General features: G+C 37.1%; 1 protein-coding gene across 14 annotated transcripts in view; it reads left to right on the top strand.

Moving 5' to 3' along the window:
* The window catches only part of rapgef2b (Rap guanine nucleotide exchange factor 2b), a 153,424-nt gene extending 139,715 nt beyond the window's left edge, over nt 1-13,709 (top strand). For 7 of the 14 annotated variants that reach the window (XM_069187773.1, XM_015344560.2, XM_069187815.1 and 4 more), the window contains 9 exons: nt 287-310; nt 1,596-1,819; nt 2,240-2,419; nt 3,509-3,658; nt 6,006-6,125; nt 6,747-6,960; nt 7,586-8,130; nt 10,107-10,486; nt 12,131-13,709. In XM_069187773.1, coding sequence (XP_069043874.1) covers nt 287-310; nt 1,596-1,819; nt 2,240-2,419; nt 3,509-3,658; nt 6,006-6,125; nt 6,747-6,960; nt 7,586-8,130; nt 10,107-10,468 — 1,819 coding nt within the window. In that variant the 3' untranslated portion in view covers nt 10,469-10,486; nt 12,131-13,709. Of the gene's footprint in view, nt 1-286; nt 311-1,595; nt 1,820-2,239; nt 2,420-3,508; nt 3,659-6,005; nt 6,126-6,746; nt 6,961-7,585; nt 8,131-10,106; nt 10,491-12,130 lie in introns of all 14 variants that reach the window. The other 7 variants (XM_006629471.3, XM_015344569.2, XM_069187764.1 and 4 more) reach the window with 6 other exon arrangements.
* The last annotated feature ends 6,855 nt before the right edge of the window (nt 13,710-20,564 follow it).

Raw genomic sequence — 20,564 nt, 5'->3', positions numbered from 1 at the left:
CGGGCAAAAGCGGCAATCTCTCGCTTGGTGGTGGTCTATTTTGCATTGGTGTTCCTGCCAATTAAGCCTCCTAGTATATTCCATTGCTTTGGGTTGAAAGTGCTGTGGCCTCTTGGAGTCTGTGTTCCATGCTTGAATATTGTGACTTATGTCTAGGCTTTATGTATATGTCCATGGGCCTCTGGTACTGCTCATCTTGGATTCTGGTCTTTCCTGTCTAAGCTTGTCTCTCTTTCTGTCTTTCTTCCTATACCCATGCTTCACTGTTCATGGCTCTCACTTACAGGAAGAAGAAATGGAGGAGTCTTGGGTAAGTGTGGTGACTGGTTTCCCTCTGATGCCATGCTGTTCTGCCCATTTGCATTTTTCTTCGTCTGCATCTTTTAAATTTCTTCTGATGCTTTTTGCTGCTTTTATTTTCATGTATAACGCTTCAGCTCATGCAAACGTGGTAGTCAGGTTATGTGAAGACAAAGTGAAATTGTCACTTTTGCTACTTAAGGTTCTTGGAAACCTTTTGCATCCCGGAAGCGTTAAAAGCTTATTGCTGGGTCATGTAGTTGGAAATTCAATTACTGTTTATTAATTCAATTAAATTTAAATGTCATATATTAATAATGAATAGCTCCATTTAACTGAAATCCAGTGCATCCAGAAACACTAACCTCCAACTTTGCTGCTCATTTGATTTTACTAAAACAGGGGACTTGTTTTTGTACTAGAAATATCAGTTGATTTACTAATACTATTTAAAGCTTTGCATTGTATTAGAAATGTTTGTGTATTACCAGGTTAACATTACAGACACCTCTTAACTCTCCATGTTCGAAAAGATCCATTTTTCTTTTTGCAAGTCCTAACCCCATTAATTAACTAGCAAAAGTGATGTTCAATTTTCTTGTTTTATCCTTTTGTGGGTGGGTGGGGGTTGCCTAAGAACGACACTGAAATGTCAGTAATTATAGAAAAGCATGATATTTTTTTTCTTTTCCAACGCCTACCACTGTTGCAACAAAAATGAGATATTTTCCATTTGTAATATAAACAGACCTCTATTCCCAGAGTGGGAATTTCTCTCACAACTTTTGAAAACTCAGTGAAGGGTTACCCTTCTTGACTTCCCTTATAAACAAGTATATAAGCAAACACCCTCATGGTGTTAGTATTTATATTCTATATACACGCTCTTAAAATCTAATTGGTAATGTGAGCTTGGGAAACAGCTTTATTGTAACAGTCTCTGGCTGCATGAGCTTTCAGTTCTGCTCGAGCTTATGTAGCTATATGCCTTCTAACAACCCCTGGCAGAAATGCTCCTTTAGTAGTTAGCCATGGGACTGCCAGGTTGGAGGAATCAGACTACATCGATAATGACCAATTTTCTGTGAATTTCCCAAGAAGGAAGAAATGCCCCTCTCTTCCTTTCCTGTCCCATGACTTTTATTGTACTGTTTCCTGGAATGACGCATGGAATGTTGTGAGCTGAATTCAATGCGACTTGGTGCATGTTTACATCTGAACCACGCTTTACCACCTTGCACTCTTGGTCAATAGAGCGTACTTCAGCGCCTTTGTCTTTTCTTTCCTCTGCCCAGGTCATTGAGCCAGGGGAGTGCGAATGCGGCTGTGCTGGATGTGGTACAGTCTGGCGGGCACAAGAAGCGAGTACGCCGCAGCTCCTTCCTCAACGCCAAGAAGTTGTACGAGGATGCCCAGATGGCACGGAAGGTGAAGCAGTACCTGGCTAATTTGACACTAGACACCAATGAAGAAACTCTCCAAACAATTTCCCTGCAGTGTGAGCCCTCTACAAACACACGTGAGCCTTTTATTATCTCTTATAAGCATGGCTTATAGAATATAGGTTTATGTTTCCTGCAGTGTCAGATGTGGCTGAGGGTATTAAGGGTGACTTTCACTAAATAGAATCAGTTGTTAAATTTACTGCTAAAATGATGATTAAATTTATATTTATACCACAGAAATCAGACATGCACCTCTTTTGTGAACCTGTAGGGGTAAGTGCCACCTATGAAAGTAGCAGTCCTCCAGCTCCCGGCTGTGATACAGTGTTTTGACTGTGTTGTTCAATTATCACTTAATCTTGAATACCTGTGAATTTGTGTAAGGACGAATTAGTGCTTTCACCCATTATATATTTACAAAACACAGGGTTCATACACTGCTGGCCCTTTGGGTTGCTTTAGCTTGGTTTAATGAAGATAAATGTATATGACAGTGCCTAAGAACACTGGAGATAAGAAGAGTGGGAAGCCTGACACATCGCCTGTGGTACCTCGAGCAGCAAGTCAGCAGAAACAGCAGCAACAGCAGAAAGGAAGCCAGGCTCTGCAGGTTCCAGCTGTATCTCTCTATCCATCTCGGAAGAAAGTACCTGTCAAAGATTTGCCCCCATTTGGTAAGGAAGCAGTTTTGTGTCTTTTTCTTAATTAGTTTACAAGTGACTCTCCCAGCCATTAAGAAGAGAACTAGTTCAGCTTATTTATTTTTGCAATTTACAGTTATCTGCGGCAACTAAGCAATTTTAGCTTTAACATCTGATTAGTATTTATGTGCTATATTGGCCAAAATATTGGAATAAAATATTTTCCCTCAGATGCCGAAAAATAGCTCATGTGGTAAAAGGTCATGAAGGTTAAACCTACTAGTCCAATTGTTTTCTTTTTCAAATCTGCATTATAAGTCATTAGTCAATGACAAACCTAAAGACTGGAGTATATCAGGCCTGTACCATTGTAAGTTGGATGGGTTCACTTTAGCCTGCGTCTTAGGAGGTCTCCATGAGCGCCTCTGTGTAGTGTTACTGATGGGGAATTGCACCTTTTTCTACCTGTAATACAACACATTACAGAATTTGCCATATGTATAAGTTAGAAATTGAAAAACAAGGTGTGGCAGCACTGCCTCACAGTCATTTGATCTTGGTTTGGGGATCATTTTTTTTTCAGCTTTCATGATTTTATTCATGTCCATGTTTTTTTCTGTGGGTGCTCTGGTTTCCTCTCACATCCCAAAGACATGCTGCCTAAGTGAATCAGACTGTTATTCAGCATTGGCTGCTTTTTTTTTACAAATGCAAGAGGTGCCGTTGTGAGCTGTGAGCCTATAAATGTAAATAAAAGTTTGGGGTGGGTTCTAAATTAATAATAAAACAATATTTATTTCTGCACTTCAGTTGCAGTGACAACCAATAGGACTAATGTTCATCTAAAATATAGCTCCACACTTCTTCATGTGTGTTCTTTACTCAGATATCAAATAAAAAGTGCACAAAACTAAAAGTAAAACATCCTAAATATGTTATCAAAAATATTAATTGTTTATCATTTTTGCAGTGGTAAAGCAACTTAACAATTAAATGTATGGAATTTAAACATATTTCAAGCATCCATTAAATAATGCATGATTTTTTTTTAATTATAGGTGCTTGTACATTTTTGTTTCAGATCGCGTAGCAGATAAATAATACCATTTTTTTTCATGGAAGGTACAAGTTCGCCTCAAGCCTTGAAGAAAATCCTGGCCTTGTCAGAAGAAGCAAGTGAAAAGCATAAAAGGCCAACGGATGACACCATATCAAATGCTTCTTCCCAGCTGTCTTCCCCTCCCACCTCCCCGCAGAGCTCCCCCCGAAAAGGTAAGGGTCCTCTCATGGATTTGTGGACAGTCGGACCAAAAATGTATGGAGAAAACTGTCCTTGGCATAAATTTATCATATCAGCAGTCAATATACTGTACTCTGTTGCCAGGCATTTGAAAGCATGTCATTTCCTTCCAGTTCACTTTTTAATTTCAAATCTAACTTTGCTAGACTGCATTAACCTGAATTTACATTCGTGCACATATTGTCATACATATTCGTTGTTTTTAAGATATGTATTTTCTTTCGGTTCCTTAAAAGTGCTGGGTTCTGCACATTTCTAAAAAATGTCTAGACTATCTGTTTAACTGCAGTTATGTTATGAAAATAGTGTAGTTATAGTTCAGAACACACTGGAACATACAATTCAGAGAAAATAACTTCTGGGCAATATAACTCCTGTTCAATTTCAAATGCATTTTGTTTAAAGCAAGGTTTATAAATAAATATACAGCTTAGAAACAACTGGCAGAGGATTCATTGTTGTGCACACTAAAAGCTAGTTTATTACATGCAGTTTCACCATCTTGAGGGATTGATTGTAGGTGTTTTAGTTACCTTCAAAGCTTGTCAGGTAACACATGTTTTATCTGTCACTCTGCACTTCTGCTTCTCCTGTAACCTGCTGCTTTTCGTTTTTATCTCGTTGAAAACCTGCTATATTTATATGTTGTCATAAATAGGGAAACCTGAGAGGTTTCAGATTTTTGGGGGGAAGTTATTTGTTTTTAATGTTTTTAGGCCTACTTGTAAATGATACACTACTTATAGGCCTGCTTGTCTAAATGACACAGGTTCCCTACTTTTAAATAGGAAAAAACTGAACTAATGTTTTTTTGTTGTTGAAAGGGACCACCTTAGCTTTCAAAGTGGCATAACAAAGGGGTTGAATGCTTATGCAATTAACATGTTTTAGTTGCTGACATTTTACCCACATTATTAGTTTATGTGTACACACCATTTGTAATTCAATTAAATAAGACATCTTTGGAAGGGAGTGAATACTTTTGCATTGTTCTGTAGCTACAGTGGTGTATGCATTTGTGCAACTTTCAGTAACTTCCCACAGAAGCCGGTGGGATAGTTTCTTTGTTGATTCAATTTTATTTTGTTAATGTTTTTGAATTTGTAATTTTAGGAATAGCCTTTACATTTTTAAAGTATGCATAAAGCATGTGTTGAAAGCCAGTGTGGATTTATATTATTTTACATAAAACCTCTTTAATCACAAGTGATGTGAATTTTATCCTGTCTCCATGATTTTGTGAATACCTGTAAAAGATACAGAAGTGCACTCTGCATCTTTTCCCTGCACTGGTTATAGCAGTCTTTCAGACATGGGGGAGCAGCAAAGTGTAACTGTATGCTCACTGTGTTTTCTAGATTCACTTTAAATTGTTTTTTTACTTTTACTGGTATTCCTCAAAGTAAGGCCATTGAGAGAAAAACAGAATTAATGCCTACCTTGCAAGATATCCCGTCTGAGCATAAATTGTCCTTAACAGGATGTATAGTCTCCTTGGATTCTTCTGAAGTCATTTTTAGACTGAAAATTAAAATCTTATTTTGTATTAATGTTCTCTAAATTGATTTTTTTGCCTTGCATAACAGGATATGGGTCACAAAGGAGTCAAGGTGTTAGAAATTCTACATTTCTTATTACAAAAATATTTAAGGGTAATTTTTATTGTGTGCTAAGCATTGTGCCTTTAGTTGACTAGGAGGTATGTTGTAGATGGCAAAGTTGCTTGGTTAGTTGATCACAGAGTGCTTATAGACATTATTGAATTCACAAATTAATGTTCACATGTTGCCAGGAATTACTGAAATGTATTAAATTCAGTAGATTATGGAATGTATCTAACCTGAAACCTAATAGTTTTTACTTAAATGTGTTGGTACACCCATACATTTTATAAGCTAATACACATTGTTAGCTATTGCATTTTTGATCATTTAATGTAGCATTGCAGTCTTTAAGCCCCTATTTGATTATACATGAGGATTGTCCATTGTATTATGTAGTAGCACAGCTCCTAAGTCTTAAAGTTGGGAAGTATGCTTCTTGTTGTTATTGTCTTTGATTTGTTTTGTAGATTTGTACATTATCACTGTGTTGTGCTGTACTGGTGCCTTTGTTTTTTGTTTCAGTGTTTGCTGGCTCAGGTCTTTAAAAGAAAAGTGCTGATAAATTGTTTGCTAGCTTTCCCGCTCTAGTTGCTAAGCCGTCACTTAGATCCTCAGCTTTCTCTAATTGGATGTCTAGATGCTATGCCAGTTAGCGTCAAGGCAGGGTTGTTCTCTGTAGCTTATGCCTAAACTGTTTTCTTGTCCTGTTTGTCAGGTGGCAGTCAGCTGACATCTCACGTCTCCAGGCAGTCAGACCTAACCGGCTCCTCTTCTTCCCTGGGAAGTGAGAACAGTAACAGGAATAACAATGGTGCAACACGGACCTTTGGGATAGGTGGGGTTTTACTATGTAGACAGAACACATGACCCATAACAGTCTAGATTGTCACTTTAAACCCTTTTGCACCAGGTTTCAGTTTTGGGATGTCTGGCACTTAGAGAAGTCTTGGGAAGCTAGTTATGTTCCATTGAAAGTAATGCACAATGCTCAGTATTTGTGCAATCAGGAGTAAGAAGCCGTGACCAAACATATCTGTGTTGGGCCTCTGTTGTACTTTTTATGCTTGAAGACCTGAGCTGTTTTTGTTTAGCATACTTGTATAAATGTGACCCACTATCCTGTTTGTAGTGTTACCACTGAAAGGTTTTGGAAATTAGATGTTTTCTTGAAGTTTGAATACTTTTTTCCCCCACAGCTTAACAGGTATTCCCTTGGTTGATGACTTAAGTTCAAGAATATTCATCTTATTTTGTTGCTATAACGACACTTACTCTACAGCTCGGCGAGAGATTTATTTTAGCTACACAAGCATCTTTGCCATCTGCTCTGGAAAAAAGCAAAACAAAAGGCAAAGAAGAGCACTGAACCCAACGGATTGCCTTCTCCTCTCAGGAGTGGTAAAGGATTTATTTGTCATGTTTTAATATTAACCAGCCTTTCTTGTTTGCGTTGAAGGTTATCCACTGGCTCCAAGTGGGACTGTGGACAATTTCTCCGACTCAGGACACAGTGAAATTTCCTCCCGGTCCAGCATTGTTAGTAACTCATCCTTTGACTTGATGCATGATGACAGAAGACAGAGGCATTCAGTAAGTGTAGTGGACTCAAATCTAGGAGGAGGGAGAATGGAGCGAAGAGCTACTCTTGATCCTGATCAGTACAGTCTCAGGTAAGCCTGCTTATTTACCACGAAGTGCATTTGTTGTTACCGTTGGTTTAATCTCAAGTTTATACCAATAAAGAGTAAGGGACACATTTTTCATTGTTTTCTCTTTTCCTGTTCATACACTTGTATGAAGTGTAGGGTAGTATTTTGTGTGCATTACCGGGCCAAAACAGCTGAGAATCTGTTTAAGAATTAATGGCCTTCTTTTAAGGTACTTCCCCAGATGAGCTCAGAAGCTCAGATTTCTGACCTTGAAGACTGTGAATTACAGCCTCTGTTAGTATCCCTGTATGTCTCCTTTTCACTAATGGCTGATCGGTTGTTTTCATTTGGACTAATCCAGCCTTTTTGTCAAAGACTGCCTCAGTGCTACGTAAGAATCAGTTCGTACGACAGGCATGTTGAGTCCTTGGCTATCAGTGCTTTCTTTGTTCATTCACTCTCAGCAAATCATGACTAAAGATGAATGCCTCTTCTCCCTGACAATAAAATAGTCTGCTTGGTTATGTGAAGTTAGGCTTTTCAAACTAAGAAAATAATAAAATTCTTGAAAGAAGCTGCCTTATTTAGAATTTAATAGACTGTCTATTCCAATGCTGTTTTGTAATATTTTATGTTTTGCTTTCAGTTCATATGCTTCAATGCATGAAGGACGGAATTTGTATGGAGGCCCAACAGTCCTTTCTTCTCCAAGTTCTGAGGAGCTGACCCAGGACCAGGGCGATCGAGCCTCACTGGATGCGGCTGACAGCGGTCGAGGAAGCTGGACATCTTGCTCCAGTGGATCCCATGACAACATTCAAACAATACAGCACCAAAGGAGCTGGGAAACGCTGGTGTTAGGGCATCCACATTTTGAAAGCTCACCAGAAGGAGCAGGACTTTGGGCCTCTGGCTGCCCGATGGATCCAGTAATGTATCCAGACCACGGCTCAAAGCTAAGTCGCACCAGTCAGGAGCATGCGCAGACCAGAGGGAGTTGGGCGTCTTCCACTGGCTACTGGGGAGAGGACTCTGAGGGGGACACTGGAACAATCAAGCGCAGGGGGGGGAAGGATGTAAATGCTGATGCTGAAACAAGCAGTATAACATCTGTTACGTCTGAAGACTCAAAACAACATACTCGAACATCTCATATGACAGTGGCCTCCAGCAATGCTAAAGGTCTTATTGGTAAGTGAAATGATGTAGTTTAAAAAAAAAATTAAACAGTCAGTCATGAAAAGAGCTGATTTTTTTACTTTTCAGTATTCATAGCTATACCCATCTCCTTTGGCCCTACCCCCTGTTCTTACAGTCTGTTTTCCTACATAAGAATACATCACAAAGTGCCTTTTGGAAGTTAGCAGCTGTGAAGAAGAAGGAGCAGTCTGTTGTCATAACTTGTTACTAAGAGGAAACAGTCTTAGACCAGCTTCCACCAGCTGGGTTCTTAAATTTGCTTTATAGCTTCAGTATTTTTATCTTCAACACAGAACAGATTTCATGTGGATGTTTTATATGAAACAGCATTTTATACATTTTCAAATACCACAGCATTGAAAAGGTTTTAAAGCCAATTTTGGAACAATGAAAAAGTATTTTTCCTTTTTGTCTAAGAATACATTTCTTTTTCATAAGGTGGATTTTATATCTGGTCCATATTTGCACTGTCAAAGAAAGCATATCTTTATGATACTGTGGACCATAATGTTCTTGGCATATTGTGTACACATATGAATGTATGAATGCACACTTCATGAAATGTTTTATTTATGACCTATGTCACTTTCTTTCATATCTTTGTAAATTATCTTTAATTTTAAAATTAAGTCAAAGATAAAGTATATACATAGAAATTAATATAAGCTGTAATTCTTTTAGATATGATAACTTTTAAAGAACACATATTAAATGGGTGAATGACACTAAACCCTTGCCATGTATCAAAATGTACTATAAAAGATTAAAAGGATAGCACTCACAATCCTTTTTTATTACAAGTACTAACATGTTTTGTGTTCAACCTTCAACCTTTCTTCAACTTCTTGTTATTTACGGATCTAGCACCCATTATAAATAATTTGAATTATTATAAAAGTGCATTCATAAACTTTTAATGTATCAAAAACATATAAATAATTGTCAAACAGCAGTGAATCAGCAGCTAGAATGGTTATTTTCATCAAACTTTAGAAAACCCATTCTTTCTGTATATGTTTTCATTAAATGTGCTGTGAACATACAGTATATAGATAAAAACACATCTTGATTACAAACACATAAATATACAGTTTTTTTGTGGGGTATAAAATTTAGAATAAATACTAATACAAGCTCAGTTCAGAAAGGCCCAACTGTTTTTTGTTCAATTTTTATGTCAGCTAAGCTATTTGCCTTTTTTTTCCCTACATAGACACATTTTGGCAATTTTTACTATTGCTAATTCAAAATATTAATTTAAAATAAAATTACCTATAAAACACATACAATTATTAAATTTCACAATATTAAAATTGTGCAGCTTATTAATTATACCCACTATTTAATCATAAGCTTCGGTGGAAAGAAACAGAAGAGAGTGGAGTTTGACATCCCTGCTCTAAATTGTCAATGTGTGTGTTTGTGAGTGTGTCTTCTATGGCCTTATGTCCTGTCCTGGATATAGTCAAGCCTTGTATGTGCCATCTGCTTCCTGGGTAACTCTGAGATTCTGTTGCCTTTATCAGCAATATGTGGTTGTATGGTTTATCCTGTCAATACATGAGTTTGTTACATTATTATGTAAAGTCTCTTCATGTATGTCTTGAGAGTATTATCATTTAAAACTTAACGTGTAAAAACTGATTCTTTGAGTTGAACATGAAGTGGGTTTCTGGTGTTTTCATATTTTGTAATTTTGGTATTAATGAGCCTCTTAAAAATGTTGAAAAATGAAAACAAAATACAGATAATTTTGCTGAATTATGATCTACTAGAAATGTTTTAATTAGGTTCTATAATCTAAAGAACCAGGTTGTAGTAGTTCAACAAAATTCTGAGAATATTAACCTGATCTCCTTTCTCATGCTACTGAGTGCTCAAATGGTAAGACCTGCCAGAGTTGTTCCCTAGTAAACAATGAGTTTGCACATTCTTTGTCATCATGACAACTTTTCTGGTTTCTGCAGCACGGAAGGAAGGAAGATTTCGAGAACCTCCACCAACACCACCAGGCTACACAGCTTTGACTATTTCTGATTTCACTGAGGGCCAGTCACACTCTGGTCGGAAGCCCCCTGATTACAACGTAGCATTGCAGCGGTCACGGATGGTGGCACGTTCATGTGACTCCCCACAGCCACACTCTCAGCCAGGCTCCAGGCCAGCCAGCAGACCACAATGGAACAAACCCAGTGAAGTAGACCCACGGCTCTCTCACTTCCAGTCTCAAGGGCTATCGGCTGAGGAGGAGGAGGGTGAGTCCATGTCTCCAAAACTTATTCCTCTGAGGAAGACAGTGGCATATACACCTGAGACAACCAGGCCATGAATTGCAGGCAGGCCAGAGGCAGGTAACCTTTAATCAGAAATGGATTGCTTTGAAATATGCATGCAAGGTACAAAACAACACCAGCAAAGTCCACAGCATTTTGGATTTTTGCAGACGTCATGCATGCATCGTAGAAGCTGCAGTTGTACCACAGCTGCCTGCAGCAACACCTGGACTGATTATAACTTGGCAGAAATGGTATGATACCACCAGTTTGTGTTCATATTTCCTCATTTTGGGGTATTGGGTATTCACTGCTTCACCACATTATCCATATTATTTGAACATGCACATCTGACTTTCATTTCAATGTACATTAAGCATGGAATTCACAACGCTTAAAAATGTACAGAAAATGGCAAGGGAGCTTTATTAAAGATTTTTTTTCCAATACTATGTATTGTTTAATGTATGAAGTTATAAGTTTAGTAAATCTTTTAGTAATATATTAGGTAAATGCTAATATTAGGTAAAAATAAAGCTCATTAACAGTGAATGTTTCTCTTCCTATTTTATTTGCTTTAAACATGAGACAGCATGTGAGCATGAACTGATAGGGTGGCAGAACAGTCAATATCAGTATCAATATATCAGTCAATATATCAGTCAATAAATCAGTTAGTTTGATATCTAGCAATAAGTAATATTTTTGTAATTTTCATTTGCTACTTTGTTAGGTCCTAAAATCTTAATTTCTGTCATAAATATGTTTGTAGTATATTGGTTTAAAGAAGTGGTAGAACCTGTTCACAGGTTTCAATATGATTAATGTCAGTACAGTATCTGTACTAGACGTTGCAAATCAACATAATGTGCCAATATTCTCTGTCGGTGCGCTTGATGAAATGTACTATATATTTTTGTCTTTAAACCAGTTTTTTTTTTAAATTAAAGGCTATTGTATATAAACTGTACACTAAATGCATTACCAAAATTTTACTAATATTTGCATTTTTGCTTTATTAGAAGTATATGAAATCTTATTCCATTGTATTAAACCTAAAATATACTGAGCATCAAAAGAAACATCATTTTATGCATGAATGGTTTTAGAAAAAATAATGCAGGTTTTGGACATTTAATGTTTTTGAGGGTAAAGGGTACTTAAAAATCAAGTATTTAAATTTAAGTTTTTGTTCATAACTGTTGTATATACCTCATGAATTAGTTGATTCTGGTCTGGTGAGGGGTTGAATATTTAGCTTGGTGGAAAAGGGACCAATGTTAAGATTAGCAAGAAAATAATTCAAATTATTTTCATTTAATTAATTATTTTAAATTACAAATCTGTATCCTGGTGCAAATATTGTGTCACTGATTTATTGGTATTACCTTCTATTAGCCTGTGACATTCAAAGTAGATCTTCTGTGGATATATATACAAGTTTATGTATAAATAAGCACAATGAATTGTGCTATGTCTTTTCATTAAAACGCCAAAACACCTGCTATAAAAACAGTTTTTCATTTGTGTGAATTTGTTGCAAAACACTTGTTGAAGTGATGAGTTTTTTTATGCTCAGTATAAATGAAAGTGCTATGCTGTGGTGTTCTTATTTCCTATATCGTTTTAGTCCAGTCACTCTTCTGCTCTTTATTTATTGTTGTAAAGAATATTCGGCTCTGAAATATGATTGAGCTTTATTCTTTCTGCTCTCCCAGAAGATGAACAGGTGTCTGCAGTGTGAGAAGGATGCCCCTCTCCTGGACGTCGTTTCCAGTGGTGCGCACCACCTGTTTGGAGAGCAGAACAGGCACACCCCAGGCACCGGGGCCCTGGACCTCCTTTGTTTAGTGTTTGGTGGACGCCACTTGCCTCCTTCCCTGCCTTAAAGCAGCATGGGGCTTTGTGTACCCCGCATGTGAAATACTGTGAAGAAAAAAAACGCCTTGGCACTTTGGAAAACTGTGTCGCTTGAAATCGCACAGCGGCGTAAAAGAAAACATGCTACCGCTGTCACTGTTCGCAACAACTACCATTCCAAGATCCCCTCCCTGTTTACACACGCATCAAAACTTGTTGAGCTTTGGCTGCACTTTTTTTAAACATTATTGCCTCTGATGGTTTTATGGCTTCCTCTTAGATTTTGTCAAGAATTGTAGCACTCTGAATCATGACAAGCAAAGATTGTTCAGATTTACCAAGTTATGTTGCAGTTTTATATATTATTGTGCTTAGAGAACAAATGTGTCGAACATCTTCATAATAACAGTGTTATTTTACATAATTTAAGTTATATTTTTTTCCATTTTAGGTTTTTGTAATATTTTAACTAACTGGATGGCATTGCAGTGAAAGGCATCTTCAGATCTCCCACTGATGCTAGCTAAAAGTTCTGTTTAATTCCCATGTTGGCATAGATTCTGGAGAAAGTCCTTACCTTCTTGAGACTCAGTACTGTTTAACAGCCTTTATATTGCGGAACCTGAAGAATTAAACGCAATTGATAGTTGCTATAGTAGATTTTCTTGCATGTCTAAAGAAGGCTGGCATATAACAACCTGCTCTCTGCTGCTATTTAACCCCGTTTTAAAGACTGAAGAAAAGAAAAAATCATTTTTATTGTGTTTGAGACTCCGGAAAAACTGAAGGCTGCCAATCTGAGTAGTACTCAAATGTGAGGAACTGCTAGTCTTTTATTTCTTTTTATTCATGAGTTGAGCTGATCATATTGATCAGTAGATAAAATTATAGATTAAAAGAAAGAGATTGCAGTGTTTTTTCACTGTATTGTGTAACATCAGTGCTTTATTTAATATTTTGCTTTACTAAGATGAAATCATGTTTTTATTTTATTTTCTTTATTTTCTTGTTGCAGGTATCAAATTGTCGATTATGCATTTGTAATTTAATGGTAATATGCATTAATCATTTTCATCATAGTCTATGGAGATTGTGTGCATATAGGCAGGCAGAATCCTAGTTCTAATACAAGTTGCACAAAAATGTATAAGCATTAGGTAATTGTAGTACATAGAACTGCTAATCTCAGTTCAATCTGTGATGTCAAGTGCAAAATGTACATTTAACTGGTGATTTCCTCATACTTTTGATACTACTTGTACCTGTATGTCTTTTAGAAAGACAATTGGTGGAGTCTGTATCCCTTTTTTGTATTTTTAATACAATAATTGTAAATATTGGTTATATTTTTGTTGAAAATGGTAGAAATGTACTATGTTTATGCCTCTACATCCAGTTTATATAAAGCTGGGAATCAATAAATATTATAAAAATCAATTATCCTATTGTAATGTATTGTATACTAAGACACCTGGGAAAGGAAAAGGGTTGTTATGCCTATAACGTATACATATATAAATATCAGATAGAAATCTATTTGTTTTTTCCTGTAGGGGTCATGGAGCAAAGATTTCAGTTCCAGTTTAAGTTTATTTTGTGGCAGCAGCTTTATTACAATAGTCATTTAGTTACATTCTCCATAACATCACCAGTTTGGTCTGCTGTATGTGCAGAAATGGATCAATGTGCTAGTAGAAGCTATTGCAAAGAAACTTTTCATGTTTCTTGTAATTAGAGAAATTTTAACAGCTGCCTTGACAAGAACATCATTTTTAGTTCATAAAATTGGCTAGACCACATGAATCCAATTAGCTACCATAAAATTGTTATTAAAAAGAGGTTCAATTGTTCAAAACTTAGTCATTGTTGGCCAGTGTGATGTTCATGCTGTTTCTTGTTAAAATGAAACTGTGGTGGACTTCCTGTGTTGCCCTCTGTGACACTTTTTGAGTATATTAAAAAACTTTTGTCGCAAACACTACAAGGAAACCTGTAGTTCTGACTGCACCTAAAGATTAACCACACATTTACTATAAATGAAAGGCAGTGCAGATGCAGCCATCTAGAATGCTCGTCAAAATCCATGCCAGTGGAAAGCACACTATAGTATTCTACAGTTCTGTCTAGCTTTCAGCCCTCCATTACTCAAATTAGTTACATTACATTAAAACCATAGCTTTATTCAATGTTTTTTTTTCTTAGTCAAATATTCAAATTTCTTTAAAACATAACATTTTATATTGTTGCAAATGTTTTTTTTTTCAGAATTGGATTTGACTGAGGAGATTAGTCAATAAGTGAAATAACTATTCACAATCCCCAAATTGGAAGTGATTTCTCCAGAATATACCCAATCAGTTGGTATAATGAGAGGCACAAGAATTCTCTGTTCATTGGCACAGCTTTGGTGAGAGAAGTAATAATGGAGGCACAAAATTTGTTTAAACAAATATGTATTACAATGAGAAGAGACAAACTACACTGCCCACAGCAAAACATACAACACACAGGTTACGCTATATACAGTATTTACAAACAAGGTGTTTCAGAGGCCTAACATTCTAATCACCCAGAAAACCCGCAGACTTCTACTAAGTATGAAGCTCTTAATGGTCTCAGTGGCTGCATAGGAGATAAGCTGCCTTCTAACTAAACACGATACAACCTGTAGTGAAGTCTCTCTCTGCACCCCGGTTGCCACAAAATAAATGGGAGCCTATCTTCCTATTCTAAAAATTCACTCTAATCAGGAAAGGTGTTTCTAACCAATGTATCTTGTACCCTGGAAACCCAAGTTCCCTTAAAACACAGAATAGCAAGCTCTCTCTTGCAAGGTTCAAATACTTAGCTCCAGTCAGGTTTTGTTTGGATGATCATGAAGTAGGGGCTCTCGCCTGGTGCAAGCTTCAAGCTCCAACTCCTCTGGACTCTTCTCTCTTCTACGTTTTCTTTCTTGTTCTTGTTATTGTCTCTCTGTACTCTTAATGCGATCTTATATTGTGTGCTTCTGTACTGCTCATTGAAAATCATTAACCCACAACTTACCTAGGTATACTAAGGTAAACTTTTCAATTGTTTTTGCTGAGGCCCCCCAGGGCTCAAGAAACATCCTCTCTGCTTTGAAGCTAGAAGTGTCCAAACAGAAGTGTATTCCAAGTGTCACAAACTTTATCTAAAACTTAAGAGACACTTCTCAATCACTTTTCAATCAACTTAAGTTGTAACAATATGTCGTATGAACATATTAAGTACATAGTCTAGCTACTGTTTTAAAATGTAACATGGATGTACATTTTTTCTGAAAAGGGGATTGCCATGAACGGAACTTGGATCCATTACATTGAAGGCTCTCGCATTAGACCACTATGTACTGTATGGTATTTTGAAGTACAGTACAGTACTATACCATTCATTCACCGGAAGCCTACTTTTTTAAATCCAATTAATGTGGAATCATGAAACAAAAGGGAAACTTTGGTAGCTGAAAATAAAAATAACTGAAATATAATGTTTCCGAACATTATTAACAATAGAACAGGTAAAGGTTTATTCCAAACTGAAAAAAAGAAGAAATGAAACAATGTTTTGGCTGAAACTTTGTTTCTTTTCTTATCTTTTCAGCATGAAATAAACTTTTACTTTTTCCTTTGCAGCCTACACATGCTGACGCAGCTACCTACAGTACTTGAACTATTAATAACAATATTCATTTATTAATACAAATATAATGTTTATATGGCTGTTGGTGGTAGATGAGAATAAAAGTAAAGATGCAAAACAGTATCCCAGCCTTCTTCATATACTGTAGATTTTCTTTAACTCTGCGACTTGCTATGGTTATTTTGGAATGTTTTGAAGTGCTCATTTAACTACATTTCCCCATGAATCCTTGCAAGGTGCAATTTTATAACAACAGACTATAACTATAACTATATGTACGCAATAATTATTATTGTATACAGTTTACAGTGCTTATAAAACTGGTATTTTTATTATCAGTTATATTTTGATAAATCACATTTGGAATTGTGACTGAGGTAGAGATGTTGAAAAAGGGTTTGTCGCTATAACATAGATGAGTGCATGAAAGTACTCACACTAAAAGGTAATAAACATTTAATTTTGATTCACCGTAGTATCCTTTTAGTCAGTTAAACACATACAGCTCCAGTGTATTCTTAAAGCAATTCCAGCCCTTTTCCACCTCCAGCACATATTGGAAAAAGTATTAAATCTCACTACACACCACCTTCTCAGAAGCGAAAAGTAAGTAGTCACTTAATCACCCCATTCATTATGTTGATGAAGAACATTCAAAATACCCTTTTGAGGTTTTAAGCGATCTTGATTTTTATTATGGCTTTTTGAATTATTAAGTGGTATCTATTAGTTTTGCATATTTAAATTAATTTAATTTTAATGGTTTTTACACGCATACTTGAGCATGACTGACAAAACATCATTGATCACCAATGTACAGTGTTCATTGTGCCACTTGGCAGTTGTACAGAGCAGTGCAGTCCTTCATTTGACAGGTCAAAATAATAAGGTGCCGCAATTTCTCTATGCGCTGCAGTGCCTACCGCTGCATGCCTACAACTGCTGCACATTCTAGATGGCTGCAGTTGTAAATATACTCAATTGAAATATCTATATATATCTATATTTACTCTGGCTTTCTAACAACAGTTGAATGTAAGGTTCAAGTATCTGCATAAAGTAGTCAATTGGTTACATACAGGTTTTCAGCTTGAATATAATCTAGGATAGTATCATGTAATGCAATGTAGTGTCTTAAGTACTTTATTTACCCAAGGTGCTTTCTGCCTATATCCCAGCTCTTCCAGTGTAATATTTGTCAAGAAAACATTTTTTTTCTCAGTTCTGTTTCTCAACAGACAAAGGGCTCAATAAAAAACATGTATTAAAACCATTCCAAGTGTTGCAGAAGTATGGAAGAAGCTAGTCTGGCAGTCTGTTATAACTGGATGTTGTGGTTAAAACCCTGGCTTCTTTAAAGAATTGACTTGATATGATCCTCTGGCTGGTCAACAACTAAACTAAGTTGTTAAAGTAAATTGTAGCTAGACTATGTACTTAACATGAACTAAGTGGGCCAAGTGGACCTATCTTTTTTGTAAGAAAATACTTTTTTTTTACTCTTATTTTCTTATAAAAATGTGTTTAAAAAGTAATTTTATTGATACTTCATTTTAGGCTTTTCATAATTGCCTAGAAGTGGTACAGTAAGTGTTTTTATTTCACTTTAGGGTTTTCTGTGAACTCAGGCATTCATTGACATCACGTTATGACCTACAATTATTTTTGAGTATTTGCAGGACGCCTTAAAACACAGCTGTAGGTTTCCTGCAGTGAAACAGCTCGAGAGACAATTAATATTAAGAGGATTATTATGAAGCAGTTTGCTTGTATACGAGAATATGCTGATGGCATGGAAGTATTTCATTAGCACTACTGAGGCACTTTTGCTCAAGAGATTAAAGGGACTTCACCAAATATGTTGGTTTTTTATTAGGAATACAAATCTATATGTTAACAACAAAAACAATAAAAAAATGTTGTTCTGTCTTTTCCATTCATGAAAAGTTAGATGAGACGGGAAAGTTTGTGAAAAACAATTACAATTACAAAAGAGTACACTTTACTGCATGCTTCAGGTAATTTGGGCAAGTGTGCAACATGAAAAAAAATGAATTTGTTTCACAATGTGAACCCAAATATGGGGTCTGCTATTCAGTTAAAAAGTAAGTCTTATTGTGATTGACCATATAGATCATTTGCAGTTTACCTTCAGTGTTGTGCATAATATTTAAAATAATTTTATGAAACCAACTAAAGCAAAGATATAATGTAATGCATTGTTGTTCGCTACCACTACATTCTAAAACCAAAATATTAGTATAGATGACTCTGAACTATATATAGAACCACATTTGCTGGTGATTTTGGTTTATTAATAATTAATAATTGCTTACATTTACAGTGCCTTGCGAAAGTATTCGGCCCCCTTGAACTTTTCAACCTTTTGCCACATTTCAGGCTTCAAACATAAAGATATAATTTTTTTATTTTATGTGAAGAATCACCAACAAGTGGGACACAATTGTGAAGTGGAACGAAATCTATTGGATTTTTGAAACTTTTTTAACTAATAAAAAAATGAAAAGTGGGGCGTGCAAAATTATTCGGCCCCTTTACTTTCAGTGCAGCAAACTCACTCCAGAAGTTCAGCGAGGATCTCTGAATGATCCAATGTTGTCCTAAATGACTGATGGTGATAAATAGAATCCACCTGTGTGTAATCAAGTCTCTGTATGAATGCACCTGCTCTGTGATAGTCTCAAGGTTCTGTTGAAAGCGCAGAGAGCATCATGAAGACCAAGGAACACACCAGGCAGGTCCGTAATACTGTTGTGGAGAAGTTTAAAGCCGGATGTGGATACAAAAAGATTTCCCAAGATTCAAACAACCCAAGGAGCATTGTGCAAGTGATCATCTTGAAATGGAAGGAGTATCAGACCACTGCAAATCTACCAAGACCTGGCCGTCCCTCTAAACTTTCAGCTCAGACAAGGAGAAGACTGATCAGAGATGCAGCCAAGAGGCCCATGATCACTCTGGATGAACTGCAGAGAACTACAGCTGAGGTGGGAGAGTCTGTCCATAGGACAACAATCAGTCTTACACTGCACAAATCTGGCCTTTATGGAAGAGTGGCAAGAAGAAAGCCATTTCTCAAAGATATCCATAAAAAGTCTCGTCTAAAGTTTGCCACAAGCCACCTGGGAGACACCCCAAACATGTGGAAGAAGGTGCTCTGGTCAGATGAAACCAAAATCGAACTTTTTGGCCACAATGCAAAACGATACGTTTGGCGTAAAAGCAACACAGCTCATCACCCTCAACACACCATCCCCACTGTCAAACATGGTGGTGGCAGCATCATGGTTTGGGCCTGCTTTTCTTCAGCAGGGACAGGGAAGATGGTTAAAATTGAGGGGAAGATGGATGCAGCCAAATACAGGACCATTCTGGATGAAAACCTGTTGGAGTCTGCAAAAGACCTGAAACTGGGACGGAGATTTATCTTCCAACAAGACAATGATCCCAAACATACAGCAAAATCTACAAAGGAATGGTTCACAAATAAACGTATCCAGGTGTTTGAATGGCCAAGTCAAAGTCCAGACCTGAATCCAATCGAGAATCTGTGGAAAGAGCTGAAAACTGCTGTTCACAAACGCTCTCCATCCAACCTCACTGAGCTCGAGCTGTTTTGCAAGGAAGAATGGGCAAGAACTTCAGTCTCTCAATGTGCAAAACTGATAGAGACATACCCCAAGCGACTTGCAGCTGTAATCGCAGCAAAAGGTGGCTCTACAAAGTATTAACGCAAGGGGGCCGAATAATTTTGCACGCCCCACTTTTCATTTTTTTATTAGTTAAAAAAGTTTCAAAAATCCAATAGATTTCGTTCCACTTCACAATTGTGTCCCACTTGTTGGTGATTCTTCACATAAAATAAAAAATGTATATCTTTATGTTTGAAGCCTGAAATGTGGCAAAAGGTTGAAAAGTTCAAGGGGGCCGAATACTTTCGCAAGGCACTGTATATACTGCTTTTCTGGATACACCACTCAAAGTGCTTTACGGGTAATGGGGACTCCCCCTCCACCATCACCAATGTGCAGCCCCACCTGGATGATGCGACGGTAGCCATAGTGCGCCAGAATGCTCACCACACACATCAGCCATCAGTGGGGAGGAGAACATAGTAATGAAGCCAATTCATAGATGGGGATTATTAGGAGGACTTGATTGGTAAGGGACAAGGGAAATTTGGCCAGGGCACCGGGATTACACCCCTACTCTTTTTGAGAAATGCCTGACCACAGAGGGCCAGGACCTTGGTTTTACATCTCATCTGAAAGACGGTGCCTTTTTACACTATAGTGTCCCTGTCATTATACTGGGGCATTAGGACCAACATAGACCACAGGGTGAGTGCCCCCTGGTGGCCCCACTAACACCTCTTCCAGCAGCAACCTTAGTTTTTCCCAGGAGGTCTATCATCCAGGTACTGACCAGGGTCACACCTGCTTAGCTTCAGTGGGTTGCCAGTTGTGAGTTGCAGGGTGATATGACTGCTGACTATTACAATGCCAAAATCTCCGGATTCCTTAGAACTGGTTCCAAGTCCATGCATGCTTCATTATTAATACAGATGTAATAGAAACGAAACCTGAAAAAAGGCTTCACAGTTGAAATGTT

Source organism: Lepisosteus oculatus, chromosome 1 (assembly GCF_040954835.1).
Source record: "Lepisosteus oculatus isolate fLepOcu1 chromosome 1, fLepOcu1.hap2, whole genome shotgun sequence".
Classification (NCBI taxonomy): domain Eukaryota; kingdom Metazoa; phylum Chordata; class Actinopteri; order Semionotiformes; family Lepisosteidae; genus Lepisosteus; species Lepisosteus oculatus.
Note: the sequence above shows the minus strand (reverse complement) of the source record. Positions and strands in the feature narration are given on the sequence as shown.